Source organism: Scophthalmus maximus, chromosome 21 (genome assembly GCF_022379125.1).
Source record: "Scophthalmus maximus strain ysfricsl-2021 chromosome 21, ASM2237912v1, whole genome shotgun sequence".
Classification (NCBI taxonomy): domain Eukaryota; kingdom Metazoa; phylum Chordata; class Actinopteri; order Pleuronectiformes; family Scophthalmidae; genus Scophthalmus; species Scophthalmus maximus.
The window spans coordinates 2,220,870-2,237,081 of NC_061535.1; the positions used below are offsets into that span (position 1 = coordinate 2,220,870).

Below are 16,212 nucleotides of genomic sequence, written 5' to 3' on the forward strand. Positions count from 1 at the left end.
CAGCAGGGTTATTTAAAATAAGGGGGGCACCCTAAACCGGGAGTTGATGCAGGTCCCCTTGCCCCGGGGGCGGGCCCCCAAAGTTCCTTGGAGCGCTCCTGTGCTGTGCCTATAGGCCAAATATGACTTTATGACAGACTCTGTGTTCAGTTCAGAGTCTGTCCTCCTGGCTGATGCAACAAAGGCCCTGGTTTTCAGCACTGTAACTCCAGCAGAACAGAGAGAGAGAGAGAGAGAGAGAGAGAGACACAGAGCAGAGGCAGGGGCCTCCTCCTCCTCGTCTCCTCCCTCAGCCAGAGGAGTGTCTGAAGGGAAGCGGGACCTCCTCCTCTACCTCCTACCTCCTCAGTCCGGAGAACAGCAGACGCTGAAGCAGAAGCGATCGCGAGCAGCCTTTTTCTTTTTATCAAACGTCCAACGTATCAAGATGGAGCAGGTGCTGGCACCTTTGAGAGAGGCCGTGCGCGCACAGGTGAGTTGTCCACGCGCGCGCGCATCTGAAGTTGACGTGACGCGCTTCCGCGTTTGCGCCGCAACGCAGAGACCAAAGTGACGCTTCTCATCTCCGCGGCATCGGACTGCACTTCACTTTGTTTTTGTTTTGCACACAGTTCTGTACCTTTTGATCTGCATGGAAACTGACTGGAAACGACAAGCCACCGTGGCTCGAAAGCAAAAGTGAAAGTTGTCAGAGTCAATCCTGTATCAACGGATGTGTTAAAAGATCCGGTCATGTCCACTCACATGTTCTACTAAACACACAGTTGTCAGTTGTGTTCATCATGTGTCCGTTCTACTGCCTTTTAAACCCACTACAGCTGCGAAAGACAAGAGTTCAACAAGTGCAAATATGAAACTAAGGGTTAAACTGTGTGTGAAGAGGATTCCCCCCCCCCCCCCCCCCCCCCTTTTCTCTGCAGGGTGATCTTGTGCATCAGCTGAAGGCCAAAGGCGCCCCTGAGCAGGAGGTGAGCAAAGCTGTGGCTGAGCTGAAAGCCCGGAAGAAGACTCTTGAAGCCAAGGTCAGAGTTCCTCTTTTCCTCCGATTTCACTTTAAAAATGTTTAGCAATGGCATATTTACTTTGCATATCTTTTTTTTTTTTTTAAATGAACCTCCATGCAATTATGCGCCATCGCTTCCAGGAGCTCGCCCTGCAGCCCAAAGACGAGGTCGTGGACAGGGCGAGGATGGAGGACACCCTGAAGAGGAGGTTCTTCTACGATCAGGCCTTTGCCATATATGGAGGTACGGTACCATAACGATTGTCCAAATGAAAGTGAAATTGTCCCAACACAGAGGACTTTGGGCGAGGCCCCGAGTGAAAGTTTCACTTTCTCCCCAGGCGTGAGCGGCCTGTACGACTTTGGCCCAGTTGGCTGCGCCCTGAAGATCAACATCCTGCAGGTGTGGAGGCAGCACTTCATCCAGGAGGAGCAGATCCTGGAGATCGACTGCACCATGCTGACCCCCGAGCCCGTCCTCAAGTATGTCGTACATTCTAACTGTTCTCCACTGAGAAAGTGCAAAATTGGGGAGTTCCCGCTTGCAAATAGATCTGTGCTAAAAAAAAACCATTACAACAACCTGATGTTTTCTTTCCAGGACGTCAGGGCACGTGGATAAATTCGCCGACTACATGGTGAAAGACGCCCAGACTGGTGAATGCTACCGAGCGGATCACCTCCTCAAAGGTGTGTTATCGCCCCTGTCACCATTGTGTCATTTGGGGAAATGACACAATTTCCCGTTAGTCGTTTGCATTGCAAAGAAGGTGTCACATTTCCTCCCCGTGGAGAAGGGTGACCGGGTGACCTGTAAGCCACCACACATGTACAGACATGATTACCAGCTGATGGTAGCTTGCACGATATGGATGAAAATAACCACTGACTGTTGTTCAGATCAACCTGCCACTGGATTTTGGTGTTATTTTCCACCTCTCTGCGGATCCAGATTTAAAAGAATGTGCAGGATTTTACCTGTCTTACTGAGCTGTCCCCCCCAGGGAGGCTTCGAGTAGAGTCAAGGCTGTGGCGGGAGTTCATAGGCAACTGGATTTTCAGGTGTTCCTTTATCTGGAGTCTGTCTGTTCAGCAGGTCCCCCCCCCCCCCCATGTACCACGATGTAGAGTAGAGCCCGACCGACAGTTGGACGATAATATCAGGCCAATGTGAGCCTTTCGCAGAGGCATCAGTATGAAATATTTTTATTGCACAGATTGAACAATGGAGAAAAAAGTGCATTTTTATGTTTACGTTTCACGTAAAATAAATGATGTTTATTTTCTCAATTCAAGTTCTATGTGTTTGGTTGTATTTGTGTTTTCTTTTTATTTATAGTTATTTATGAGAAAGTTTATGCTTAAACTAAAATATCAAGCTGAGACCGTTTTTGAACCTTTACCCTAATATTTGATTGACGGCTGCTCATTGAGGTGTTTGTCTTCGCCACAGCTCACTTGAAAAAAATGATGTCTGACGAGAAATGCTCGGAGGAGAAGGCGAATCAGATGGAGGACGTGATCACTCAGGTGAGGGCGCTTCACGGCAGCAACAGCGCCCTGGTGAAAATACTGACACCTGCTGGTGGGGGAAATACATTGATCTCATGCGTCGCTGCTGTTGTTCTGTTGCAGATGGATAACTACACTCAGCAGGAGCTGGCTGCTCTCTTTGAGAAGTACAATGTCAAGTCTCCCGCCACAGGAAATGACCTCACACCTCCCGTCTCCTTCAACCTGATGTTCAAGACGTCCATCGGGCCCGGAGGCAACACGCCCGGGTACTGACCAGCTCAACGCACCGTCTGCTCTGTGAGAAAAGCTGTTTGCTGTGTTCGACTCTGTGTTAACTGGTTGTTTCTGTGCAGCTATCTGAGGCCTGAAACGGCCCAGGGGATGTTCCTCAACTTCAAGCGTCTTTTGGAGTTCAACCAGGGGAAGCTGCCCTTCGGTGCTGCCCAGATTGGGAACTCCTTCAGGAACGAAATCTCCCCCCGCTCGGGACTCATCCGTGTCAGGTAGGGAGAGACTCCCGCTCCGCAACACGGAGAGGCTAGCGAGTTGTAACCAATACTCCCCGTGAGTGACCTCGACTTCTCCTTCTTGCAGAGAGTTCACCATGGCCGAGATCGAGCACTTTGTGGACCCCAACGAGAAGATCCACCCCAAGTTCTCCAACGTGGCCGACCTGGAGATATTGCTGTTCTCCTCTAAGGCTCAGACCAGCGGGCAGTCTGCACAGATCATGAGGCTGGGGGATGCTGTGGAGCAGGTAGGGGTTCATGACATTTCAACGTATTAGTCATTTTAGTATTAGTATTAGTATTTAGTATTAATGGTTAGTGCTGAAAACAGGGAAACTGTTGCATTAAACTATTAAGTTAATTTGGAATTTATAAAAGATTCTTCTTGTGAAATGTGTCGTGTCCCCGTCTGCCGCAGGGAGTGATCAACAACTCAGTGCTGGGTTACTTCATCGGAAGAATCTACGAGTACCTGATCAAAGTGGGTCTCTCCAAGGACAAAGTGCGCTTCCGTCAGCACATGGAAAACGAGATGGCTCACTACGCCTGCGACTGCTGGGACGCGGAATCCAAAACATCATATGTAAATCTTTTCTCTCATATTTGCACATCAACCATTGAGAACAATGGGATCGTAGGTATATGTTTTGTGATGATTTTTTTTCCCTCTCTCGCTCTCTCAGGGTTGGATAGAAATCGTGGGCTGTGCTGATCGCTCCTGTTATGACCTGTCATGTCACGCCAGAGCCACCAAGGTCCCACTGGTGGCAGAGAAGCCTTTGAAAGAACCCATATCCTTGTGTTGTCCCGGGCCGACGATGGTGATCACATCGTTGGAGTTCATCGTATTTCTCTCATGCCACCGAGACGTTTGGCCCATTGCAAAAACATCAGAAAAATATTCAATAAAAAACATGCATCTTATAATACACATATGTTTACAAAACCGAGAGAAAACAGTTACATCACTAATCTTCTTTTTAACTTCTCATTAAAGTTAGGGTTACACTGGAAATAAAGCATATTTCAAAGTTTGAATTCAGACTTGAAGTCTGCAATGTCATTTTATAATTTTTTGGGTACAGCAGTACAACTAGGAATTGCCAAAATCAGTAATTTTCAAATCCTACACACAGGGACTGATACAAATTTTAATTTTTATAGCCCAAATCCAGCTTAAGACGCAATAGAAAAATTTAATAAAAGTGAATGAAATAATCATAACATTAAAAACAAGAGCACTCAGAGAGCACAGAACCTCCGCAAAGGTGAGCAATCCTCCACCTAGGCTGTAAGCAGTTTCATCCAAAACTTGCATTCCCTGACCTACATATTTTTAAAAATGTTATGCATTTGTGAAGATATGACACAAAATGTCACGTTTTGCTCTGTCTGGCAAAGGTTAAGAATCCAGATCCTCCAAAAATGTACTCACCTATTACAATTTGATCAAATTTTCATACAAAATCCGTCCATAGCTTGTTGATTGATGCTGCGAACAAACCAACCAACCAATCACATAACTTTTGTGTCGGACATTATAAAAGGGCATAGTTCAAAAAGTACAGAAAAGACACAAGATGTATATTTTTCCTGTTAGTACAAAACAAAAACTGCTGTAAATTGTATTGTGTCGTCTGCTGTATTAGTATGTTTGGCGAGCAGCTTTGACACAATACCACTGTTGTACATCTACTGACTGGTCTTGTCTATCACTTTGAGAGTTTGATTTCACAGTCCATTCCTCTGTTTTACTCCTTAACTCCTTCACACAAAGTGGTTAACGTGGTCCATTTCGAACCCAACAAAGGGGCCATCGGCATGGCCTTCAAGAAGGATGCCAAGTCAGTCCTGGACTACCTGGCCGTCTGCGACGAATGCTACATCACCAATCAGGAGAAGCTCCTCAGTGCCGCTGGGTAATTCATGATCCCTGCAGGGTATAATGTCGGAGAAATGCATTGCAGAGTTTACTTAAAAATGTTTGGGTTTTTTTTAATCTGGTGATGCTGTGTTCATGTCCATAGGGAGTTCAGCTTCGAGATGGAGGGCAAAAAATTCAAACTGACCAAAGACATGGTCAGTGTGAAGAGGTTCCAGAAGACCTTGCACGGTAAGGGATGACATCAAACCTTGGCTTTGTGGCCGTCGAGTAGAACAGTGTGTCGATCTTGTGGGGGGGGGATAAAAAACTAAATGGTCTGTGCTTTCACACAGTGGAGGAGATTGTTCCCAACGTGATCGAGCCCTCGTTCGGCATCGGCAGAATCATGTACTCCATCTTCGAGCACTCGTTCCAAATCCGGCAGGGAGATGAACAGAGGACGGTAAGAAGGCTTCCAGGCAGGGATCAGATCTGAGTGAGAATCAGGTGCTTGTATTGATTTGACTTTATATTGATGATTTTTTTGTTTTATTTACTTGTCCAGTATTTCAGCTTCCCTGCCACCGTGGCTCCATATAAATGTTCCATCCTGCCTTTGAGCCAAAACCAGGAGTTTATGCCATTTGTCTCCCAGTTATGTGAGTATGATACTCACTTTTACAGTACAATAAAACTTTACTTCATTTAAGAGTCCCTCATTCTGCTTTTAATCATTTAAAAAAAAAAAACAAGATGTACCAGCTTTAGAGATGGTGGTAGGCAGATTTTGTTATCCAGCTATTCTCAATGCTAAGCTCCTTTACGCAGCTCATATTCAACTCATATTCAACTCATATATCCAACTCGCAGCAAGAAACCCCTCTCCTCAATCTGTTGTTCACTGCTTTTCCCCCCCTCCCCTTGCCCTTTCAGCCGAGGCGATGACCAGGAACGTCTTGTCTCACAAGGTGGACGACTCCTCCGGATCCATCGGGCGGCGCTACGCCAGGTCCGACGAGATCGGAGTGGCGTTTGGCATCACCATCGACTTCGACACGGTGAACAAGACGCCGCACACGGCCACTCTGAGAGACCGAGACTCCATGAGGCAGATCAGGGCCGAGGTACAGCCACGAACATCACTGTAACTTTAATTATTGATGAGTGTCGCGTCATCTTTTTTTGTGTTTTTATGACTAATGTACAAAAATGCGCTGCAGGTCACCGAGTTACCGGGGATGGTTCACGACCTGACCAACGGCACCTTGACTTGGGCTGAGGTGGAGAGCAAGTACCCCATATTTGAAGGACAGGAGACCAACAAGAAGGCGTAACCAGCCTCCTTGCGTGCTCAGGGTTTTTTGTACAAGATTTTGTATTTTTAACCACAGTCCCAGCGTTTTGTGAAACAGATGCTGGCTTAAGAAATTGAAATAGGAACGGTTCCTGATGATAATGCGCGGGCCAAATATCATAATTAGAAATATTATTTAACTGTATTCATTCCAGGCACTTAATCTGTATCTGTTAGACCTGGAGATTTTAATGTATTACATAGACTGTATGAAAACTGCTAAGAACCAGGCTGGAGGGGCTAACACAGTCCTCTGTGGCCTCCTACCTCTAATATTATTGTCACCTGATCAACTCTCTTAATAATTCTGAATGGATGTGAAGCATATAAAATGTATATCCTGTTTGTCTTGGTTAACCTTTTCCAAATAAATAACATGGCATATGACTTTTTTTCTTCGTTGCATCCTATACATTTTACGAGTTGCTTTGTGCAGTCCTCACGACACATCTCTGTGTTGTTGTTGTTGATTTGTGCTTCTGTCAGTCGTCAACCGCTGTAGAACGTGAAGCGTGGACGTGACAGGTCAACGTTGCAACAGTCTCAGGCCTTTTCCCAAAAACAGATCTGGCAGCCTTGGAGTATGACAAATTGCAATGAGAGAAAAGAAAGAGGAGATCTAGTAATGTGACATGCACACATGACGAAATGCGCCAGCGTGCTTTCATCGTAATTCATGCCTATTTCCAAATAATTACAGTTCATAAAAATGTATCTAAATATGATTTACCCCAGTTTTGACAAATCATCCTGCACACAAAAGTGTTATCATAGCTCCAATGAGTGGCTTTAGGTGCTGCTGCATGATTCTCGAAGGTGCAGGATAATTCAAAAACACGTCCAGATCAGAGAGACCCCCCCCCCCCCCCCCCCCCCCCCCCATGCTGTCCCGTTGTCGTCTGTCTTACAACCCATTGCTCTGATCCAACAGTCCTCCTGCTCCGCCCCCCTCTGTGTCAGTGGTCAAAGTATAAATATATCATGTCACCTTTAAACTGTGGCAGCTCCCTGTCAGGGAGTCAGAGGGACCCGCAGCCCAGCCCAGCCCTGCGCCCTGTGGATGCACAGCCGGTGTAAAAAGGTTTTCTTACATGTTCTGTTTGACGTGTTATTCTAATGTGACTGGGGGAAAAAAAGGTTTGTTCAAGAACAACTTCTTCGGGGCTTGTCACTGCTGCGTTCAAGGTCAGTATCACAACAGGTGCTGCAAGGGGGACAAACTGAAGTGCACGGCCGCAGGGATCTCACACATTGTGTAGAGAACGGAGGGGGGCTTTTTAATGTAGATGTTAATAATTCATTTCATTCAGTGCGAGGGGGACGCTGTGTTCCAGAAAACGTTTGGTGGAGTTTGATTTCTGCAATCACAAGAGCAACAGTTTAGTCGTTGTCTCTCTGTGCTGAGCGTGCAGGACAGCCACAGAACAAAGTCAGTGGAGAGAAGTTGTTTGGTTTAAAAATAGCAGACAGCTGCACTTTGTTCACGTCTTCACCGCTCCAAATTCTAATCAGTGGAAACTTGCCCATTTGCCCCTCCACTGTTCTTCCCTTGATGTGTGTGATCGTGTCTCGAGCGAGTCTTGGACGTCACAGAAAGAGATGCATAAATGTAAACCGACTAGACTAATGTTAATACCATTTGAACAACATTTGAGCTTTAACTTAAATATAGTATTGAATATCACTAAGTACAGTTACTCAACTACTGTACTCAAGTGCAATTTTGATGTTCTTCACTTGCAAATTTCAATTTTATGCAAGCAATTGTTTTTTTACCACCACTCTACTGGATATTAACTGGTTTGTGTATCATTTCACTGTTTACTCTTCAACAGCTGTAGTTATTACATAGCCGACAACATTTTCACATAAAAAGCTATCGGGAGCTACGTGGTGATGACATGTTATAGATTAAGCGCATCGAAAGTATTTGGAATGAGAAGCACCTCAACCAATAACAACATGAAAATGCAGCGTCAGTAGTTACTAGTCGTGAAGGAGCCATTCTGTACTGCTTGGTTTAAAATACTTTAAAATAACTACTGTCCTGCTTTAATAATATTGCTTACAGAAGTATCATCAGCGAAATGTACTTTGAGTGTCAAAACAACAGTTCCCCGTGCACGAAACACACATTTCATTTCATTATTTTATTAATAATACATTGCATTGGGTATGAATATAATTATGTAATGTTGTAATTAGGTACAGTATGGAGTTTAGTTTAATAGTAAAGAATTCTCGTGATTTCTAAGATCCTCATATGCTTTGCATGTAAAATCTCCATCTCAAAGTAATTTGTAACTAAAAAGCCTTTAAGTGCTGTGAAGTAGAAGTACTTACAGTACTTGTGCAATGTTGACGTACTTGCACTTTACTTTAGCACTTCCATTTTCCTCTACCTTATACATAAATGCATTTCAAAGGTATAGTTATCTCTACATACAAAATACGATCAGTTTATGATTATAAAACAAAAACGATCCAATAATATGATATATCAAACACAGCGGCCATTCTGCATAACATTATACTATGCACAAAAATTCTTAACATGCAGTTGAATAGTTTGCAAGGTATTTCAAAGCACATCACAGGGTTTCATAATCTCAAAAACTAGCAGCAGTTCCATCCATCAGGTAAATACTGTGTAGAGCAAAATGAAATTGCTAAATCTCCCCATGAAAAATAGTGTCGTAAAAGTTGAAAACAAATACTCATAGTGCTGGATCTGAAGTGTAGCGTTTACATTATCACAGGAAGTAAATGGACTGTATTTAAATGAGCTGTATTTATACGGTGCTTTTCTAGTCATATAGACCACTCAAAGCGCTTTAAAGGAAAGTCCCATTCACCCATTCACCAACATTCATACAGTGCTGCTATTTACTGCGCATTTTTCTGTCACATTCATACACATTCCTACACCGTCGGAAGAGCCGTAATAGGCAAGTTAGGGTTAAGTGTCTTGCCCTAGTACACAACGGCATGTGTCCTGGCAGAAGCTGCGATCGAAGTGCCAACCTTTCAAATTGGTGGACAAACGACTCTACGCCCTGAGCCACAGCCGCCCAACTGAAATGAAGTGAGAGCATCTTCTTTCTTTCCAACTTAAATAATAACATATGACACCAAAACCAAGTATGACCGACGAGGAGTCTATATCTAGTTGTAGCTGGAATAGATCTCCCTCATTCAAACAGTAAAGTGGCATTGTTCCACTTACTATTAAAGCAGACAGCTGCAGGTCATGGACTGTGACAATGGGGTTGGCAAACACAATGTGCTTCCTTATTCTGATTCCTCATGTCGTGAGTGCGAGGAACAGCAGGTAAGGCTTCTTAACTGTAGACACACCCCTGTCGTGTGAACAGGTAAACCCTGTTTCTGTACATACAGACATGTCTTTTGACTGGTCTGTTGTTGTGCGTGCAGGAGCCTCCTGAGCTCAGCCCGTACCGCGTCGCCATGGGGGTCAAAGCTGCACTCCCCAGATATGAGATATACTTCTACAACACGGTGCTGTGTCTGGCCATGCTCTGGGCCACCAGCTGGATCTTTGAGGTGTCCCGATGTGAGTATGAGGAAGCCTACACACTCACACACACACACACACACACACACACACATAAGTCAAACTACTTTTTTTGAAAATGTATTCAAGATTGATTCTCAATTAGTCAACTGATACCAGCATAGAAATAATAATTTTTGTGGTTTCTTTATGTGTAGTCAGGCATTGCACACCCACGCATTGGGTCTTAAACAATGTGGTCCAATAAACACTCATATGTCAAATGTTTCGCCTTGGATTATTTCAAGTGGAAAAGGTAACCACACAGTCTCCGTCAACACTTAAGAAGTGAAAAAGAAGAGCGCAGCTTCTCCCACCGCCTGCTGTGTAAATGAGAATGCGGAGGTACAGACGTGTGCTTTCAGTATTTTTATGACTTTAAAACGTTTATCCTGCTGTTGGAACGTTTTCCATAAGAAAGACGTCAGGTTAGGTAACGTAGGACCCAAAACGCAGATGCATTAAATGAACAGGTAAAGGGAAGAGTCATACAGGCTTGAAGGGAGAGAAAAAAAAAAGGTCATCACAAATAATCCACGCGGGGAAACACAAGGAGCTGGAGCACAGTGTAAGGCTGAACCGATGGGGCGCAACAAAGAGTAGAAGAGACAAACCGACGCGCAGAGACTGTATTCACACAAGGGATCACGGGGAACAAAAAAAACTCAACTAAGCCAATGACACAAGGAAGAGTGAATCAAAGAATTCATAATCACAAGGCTTCGGAAAACCAAGGGAATCCAGGACATGGAGGCTGGATCCTTGACAAAAAAGACCCCTGGAACCAAAATATTATTATTGTCATAAGAACCAGTATGACAGATCTTAAAACAACAGTCCTTCTCTTCCCTCTCTTCCCTCTCTAATATTTCAACCTCACTGTGTCAAGTGCCCTCAATGTTCCCTCAACCCTATGTTCACTCAACCCTATGTTCCCTCAACCCTATGTTCCCTCAGCCCTATGTTCCCTCAGCCCTATGTTCCCTCAACCCTATGTTCACTCAACCCTATGTTCCCTCAATCCTATGATCCCTCAGCCCTATGTTCCCTCAACCCTATGTTCCCTCAACCCTATGTTTCCTCAGCCCTACGTTCCCTCAACCCTATGATCCCTCAGCCCTATGTTCCCTCAACCCTATGATCCCTCAGCCCTATGTTCCCTCAGCCCTATGTTCCCTCAACCCTATGATCCCTCAGCCCTATGTTCCCTCAACCCTATGTTCTTTCAACCCTACATTCCCTCAGCCCTATGTTCCCTCAACCCTATGATCCCTCAGCCCTATGTTCCCTCAACCCTATGTTCTTTCAACCCTACATTCCCTCAGCCCTATGTTCCCTCAGCCCTATGTTCCCTCAACCCTATGATCCCTCAACCCTATGATCCCTCAGCCCTATGATCCCTCAGCCCTATGTTCCCTCAACCCTACATTCCCTCAGCCCTATGTTCTCTCAGCCCTATGTTCCCTCAGTCCTATGTTCCCTCAACCCTATGATCCCTCAGCCCTATGTTCTCTCAACCCTATGTTCCCAACCCTGTGTTCCCTCAATCCTATGTTCCTTCAACCCTATTTTCCCCTATGTTCCCTCACCCTAACCCTTACCCTAACATAGGGCCTAATTTTGATGCGGGGGGAAATTTAATAGAAATGAGGGAACATAGGGATGACCCCCTTTAGTGTGCCCTTGTCCCAAATCAGTGTCCCTGTCAAAGAGTTGCAATCGTGATCCCTTAGGTTGAGACATACTGCCAAATATGTTCTTATGTTTCATGTAGTACCGTCACATTCAGACAACACAATGTGCAGTGTACGCACAGTGTGGGGCCAGTGTCACTTGTGTGAGAGAAGAGTTGGAGCTATGTAGATCACGCAGAGAGTCAGGTGTCAGTATTAATACCACAGACCAGAGGAAGAAAATAGGCCTTGTGTTGGCCCGGCATATGTGTTTTACTGTCACTGTGACAAAGGTGTCATTCTTGCGATGTAAAACATTACATCACGTGACAGAAAATGTCAATGTATCACAAAAGAGTTGGCAGTCAAACATCATTCGTCTTTTTGATTTACTCTATAATAAATTCTTCTCATCCTTTTTGTTGTTGTCGTTGTCTTCTCTTGTTCCAGCCAATGCAAACAGGAAGTCCTTCAAAACCAGCGTGAAACCGGGGTGGCACTATTTTGGGAGGAAAATGGTGAGAGTTGTGGACAGATTTAAATTGATGCACATTTGCCGTTTCTAAATTAATGGACTTTCTGCTCACCGCTCTGCAGGAAACAGCTGATTTTGAGTGGATGATGTGGTTCTCCACGTTCCGCGAGCACATCCTGTTCGCTCTCTCGGGCCATGTACTGTTCGCCAAGATCGGCTCCATGCTCGCCCCACAGGTGCTTCTCATGAACCGATGGATTCATTGATCTGCGAAGAGTAGCGAGGGTACAGGTTTAGTAAAGCACCGTGCCATTGTGAGGAAACAGTCAATGTTGTCCGCCACAAAGATTCTCTCACTGTGCTGTTATTATTATGCACGCTTGGTGACATTTGAAATCCGCTTTGTCACAATTTATTTTTAATCGCATTGCACCGTGGCTTTTTATGTCAGCGGCTAAACAGCAGATGATGAATGGGACCAGGTGCAAAGAAGAACAAAAAACACTGAGCGAGAATCAAACGGAGGGATGACTGTACTGCGGGTTACGGATGAAAGAGGCAGAGAGCAATAAACAGAAATGTAGCTCTGTATCTATCAAAATCAGTTATGCCACTTTGGTTTGGTTGGCGCACATTGGAGCACTTTGACAATTCTAAAGCGCGACACGAACTGCATCATTACACCTATGTTTAGACGTGTGCAGCGATGGCCCTAGCCTATTTGGGGCCCCACATGGGGCCCTACGTGGGGCTACTATTGTCAATGATAGCACACCTTCTTTAAATCTAACACACTCATTTATCAACTTCATTAGTTGTAGCTGTGTTGCTTCTATGTTTTTTTTAATCTCAAAAGTAGCCAACTCACAATAGTGGTTCAGTGTTATTTTTCACTTTAATATTCAAAGGGATACAATTCAGAGTCGCACACTCAACTTGGTGTGCTGAAAAGAAATCAAAATAAACCAGCAGACTGTTGCAACAGGTGCAGAGCGACAAATCAACTACAAATACCATCGACTGCCTATCGTAACATTTGCATTTTTGTATGATTAGTATTGACATAGTATAACATGTATATATTAAAATCAATAAAAAAAAAATCGAGCTTTCTTGTGGGACATTTCAAGTGCTCTCGGGGGCCCCCTGGTGGCAACGATTAGTTTGCTTATACCTCGGGCCGGCCCCTGGACATGTGGTTGTGTGGTAACACGCTCCTTCTCTCTCACAGTACAGGTCCTTGGTGTACATGGTGTACGGGCTCCTGGCTGTGTGGACCAGTATGGGCTGGACCTACGTCACCCTCATCCTGTCCCACTGCATCCTGCTCTACAGCATCTCCCTAGTGAAGATCCGCTGGCTTTGCTTCGCCACTGGCCTTTGTACCCTCGCCACATTCAAGTGTGATCCTTTCGTGTCCTGGCAGGTAAACTGCTGCCTCCACATTAGGGGGAAGAGATGACACATGTTGGTAACGGTCTTGGATGAATGTAAAAGAAAGGAAATGAGCATCTCTTTTACTCTTTTGTTTTTCCTTGGTTTCTTCTCCACACAGGCTGGATTTGTGGAGGGGGACTTTGAGCTGCGTCACGTTCTCTTCTATGGGGGCTGTGGGTTCACGATCATGCGCTGTATGAGCTTCGCCCTGGAGAACTGTGAGAGGAAAGATGGAAACTACCACATCCTGGAGCTGCTCAAGTACAACTTCTACCTCCCCTTCTTCTATTTCGGGCCCATCATGACCTTTGATAAATTTTATGTTCAAGTGAGTTCAACTAAGGTGTTGTCGTTCATCCCCAGTCCTTCATCTGCTCCCAACTGTTTTGATACAGTTGGTACCCCTTAAAACAAAACAGCGTTTACTTATGATCCAAAGTCACCAAGGTGTGATAGTTTCCCCCATTTCATTTAAATATTTTAGAAGTAAAACTAACAAATAATGAGTAAGAAAGATAAATTAGATTAAAGGAACATTTGTGAAGTGAATACATTTTTGCATCATTTGTGAGGAGCCACTGTCCTAGAGGTTGCTTTAATGTCTTGAGATCCTAAATTGACAGGGCCTCTTGAGGTTAAGCCATCACAACATACTGAAGGGAATTTAATGAACATGAGAATAAATGATGAAAAGAAATACAATTAAAGTTTTCACGTAAAGGATGGACTCAGCAAACCATGAATGATATACATTTATATCGTTATTAACACCAAGACCCTTTCTGATTTATTATATATGCTAAGAGTTATCTTCATGATTTGCAGAGTAGCAGTGTGTGGAGGTTTGGGTATCTTTGACCGCACGATAGTGCGATGACGTGTGTCTGCTGCCCCCTGCAGGCCAACAAGTCGGACCTGACCAGGAAGGAGAGGGAGATGTGGAATATCAGTCTGCAGGGCCTGATCCACCTGGGGGCGGTCATTGGGGTGGACATCCTCTTCCATTTCATGTACATCCTCACCATCCCCAACGACATGAAGCTGCTGAGACACCTCTCCGACTGGGCTCTAGGTCCGGGCCTCCGTCCGGAAATGCACACGTTCAATGTTTTCCCCTTTTAATGCCTTGCCAAGTCAATATTCTACTTCAAATGAAGTGTTCCTGGTGTAAAATAGATGCATAACTAATATGTTTGCGTTGTTTCCAGTGAGTCTCGCTTACTTCAACCTGGTGTATGACTGGGTTAAAGCAGCCGTCATGTTTGGAGTCATCAACACCGTATCCAGGCTGGATCATCTGGACCCTCCCAAGCCGCCAAAATGCATCACGATGCTCTACGTGTTTGCTGAGACGTGAGCTTAGTTCGCACAGCTTGATCTCAAGTGGTTCATTACAGTGATGTACATGATGATATCTGATCTCGACTCTTTCTCTTTTTTGTAGCCACTTTGACAGAGGAATCAATGACTGGCTGTGCAAGTGAGTGTCCCAGAGAGACCAGTGAGAAGTCGTATTAATCCGGTGGAGTTCAGAGGTCCTGATGGTTTCCTTTCCCACAGGTATGTGTACGATAAGCTGGGTGGGAAACACGAGAACGTGCTGGAGGAGCTGGTGGCGACGCTGTGCACCTTCGGCGTGACCATCCTCTGGCTGGGACCCTGCGAGGTGGTGTTGCTCTGGGCTTTCTTCAACTGTTTCGGCCTCAACTTTGAGCTGTGGACCGCCAAGCTCTCCTCCATGGAGCCTTTTGCTTCTTTTGAGGTCGGTTTAGGTTTTGAATTACAGTTCGAATACTGACGGCAAATGGTCTTTGTTCATCCAATTCTTGTTTTTACAGATGGAAATGTCGGAAGCAATGTCCCGCAGGATCAGAGCCTTCGTCAATACGTTCAACTTCTGGAGCATTGTTTTGTTCAACATCCTGGCACTGAACAGTTTGGACTTTGCCAAATTAGTCGCCAAACGGCTGCTTCTTAAAGGTGATTGGTTTTATTTCTGTCATTTGATTTTTTTCACCGACTCTCGCAATAAAGAAGCTGTTCATCTCCATCCCTTCCCCAGGCTTCCCTATAACCACCATCATTGTCATGTTCATGACCTACTGCCTGATCCAAGTGATTAAGGAGCGAGAGAGGAGGCAGGCCCTGGTCGACGATCCTGACCCTCTTCCTCCTGCACCCCCTCCGAACGCCACCACCAGTCCGACCAGTGCTCCAGCTGCAACTGCCGCCGCTCAGCTGGTCGCAGATCCCAGCAAGCAAAAAGCCGAGTAGATATTTAATACTCGCCTAGTGCTTCACCTAATAAAGCAGCCAACAGTTTTATTGCTAATTTAGATTTACATTTTCAAACTATTGAATGGATGCTCTTCTTCCTCTGACGCCAAAATCAGTATTAACTGTAAATATGTTTCCCATCATTTTAATTTATTTATACCTAAAAGGGAGAAGAGGCGACCTTAATGGAAAACAATCATATTTGATGTATTATATAATATGCAGTACACAAAACTGTATAGTACCCTATCAGAGTCAGCCACAAAAAAGTCAATCTTAAACTGATTAACAACACTGTAAGTAAGTTAAAAAGTGCTGGATTTACTGAAGAGGCAATAAAAAAAATAAACTGCAAGGATTCGCTCACAGCGTCATGTTTTTGTGTCTTCATGGGAATTTTCTGACCTTTCTAATGGAGCCGTTTAAATATGAATGAGGGAGTGAAGCTTTTTACACCACTCGAGTCAGTGTTGTACTTTTTTCTTGTCGTTGGGGGTGTGGGGTATTTCTGCAGCATTACATCAGCAGTTC

At 44.7% G+C, this 16,212-nt stretch overlaps 2 protein-coding genes across 3 annotated transcripts; both read left to right on the top strand.

The window, feature by feature from the left end:
- The first annotated feature begins 115 nt into the window (after positions 1 to 115).
- On the top strand, positions 116 to 6,632 carry LOC118291011 (glycine--tRNA ligase-like). The gene is made up of 17 exons (XM_035618866.2): positions 116 to 472; positions 921 to 1,022; positions 1,145 to 1,247; positions 1,345 to 1,486; positions 1,605 to 1,693; positions 2,457 to 2,533; positions 2,639 to 2,784; positions 2,872 to 3,021; positions 3,113 to 3,275; positions 3,446 to 3,610; positions 3,711 to 3,818; positions 4,801 to 4,946; positions 5,055 to 5,140; positions 5,245 to 5,354; positions 5,457 to 5,550; positions 5,825 to 6,015; positions 6,112 to 6,632. Exons 1-17 carry the CDS (start codon positions 131 to 133, stop codon positions 6,223 to 6,225), a joined length of 2,328 nt encoding a protein of 775 aa, XP_035474759.2. The 5' UTR covers positions 116 to 130; the 3' UTR covers positions 6,226 to 6,632.
- Positions 6,633 to 7,235: 603 nt separating this feature from the next.
- Positions 7,236 to 16,036, top strand: hhatlb (hedgehog acyltransferase like, b). Of its 2 annotated transcripts, none has more exons than XM_035619169.2 (12): positions 7,236 to 7,430; positions 9,681 to 9,819; positions 11,943 to 12,010; positions 12,090 to 12,203; positions 13,199 to 13,393; positions 13,523 to 13,732; positions 14,305 to 14,476; positions 14,613 to 14,757; positions 14,849 to 14,884; positions 14,965 to 15,166; positions 15,243 to 15,384; positions 15,467 to 16,036. In XM_035619169.2, exons 2-12 carry the CDS (start codon positions 9,714 to 9,716, stop codon positions 15,676 to 15,678), a joined length of 1,602 nt encoding a protein of 533 aa, XP_035475062.1. In that variant the 5' UTR covers positions 7,236 to 7,430; positions 9,681 to 9,713; the 3' UTR covers positions 15,679 to 16,036. The 2 variants fall into 2 exon arrangements, with proteins under 2 accessions (XP_035475062.1, XP_035475060.1); XM_035619167.2 differs by having other exon boundaries at positions 7,244 to 7,326.
- The last annotated feature ends 176 nt before the right edge of the window (positions 16,037 to 16,212 follow it).

Bases quoted from the DNA above. Each gene is read 5' to 3' on its own strand.
- LOC118291011 (XM_035618866.2), top strand. From the start codon at position 131: ATGACAGACTCTGTGTTCAGTTCAGAGTCTGTCCTCCTGGCTGATGCA. The intron at 2,785-2,871 runs GTACTGACCAGC...GTTTCTGTGCAG, and splicing joins CCCGGAGGCAACACGCCCGG to CTATCTGAGGCCTGAAACGG. The intron at 4,947-5,054 runs GTAATTCATGAT...TCATGTCCATAG, and splicing joins AAGCTCCTCAGTGCCGCTGG to GGAGTTCAGCTTCGAGATGG.
- hhatlb (XM_035619167.2), top strand. From the start codon at position 7,306: ATGCACAGCCGGTGTAAAAAG. The intron at 13,394-13,522 runs GTAAACTGCTGC...TTCTCCACACAG, and splicing joins ATCCTTTCGTGTCCTGGCAG to GCTGGATTTGTGGAGGGGGA. The intron at 15,167-15,242 runs GTCGGTTTAGGT...TTGTTTTTACAG, and splicing joins AGCCTTTTGCTTCTTTTGAG to ATGGAAATGTCGGAAGCAAT.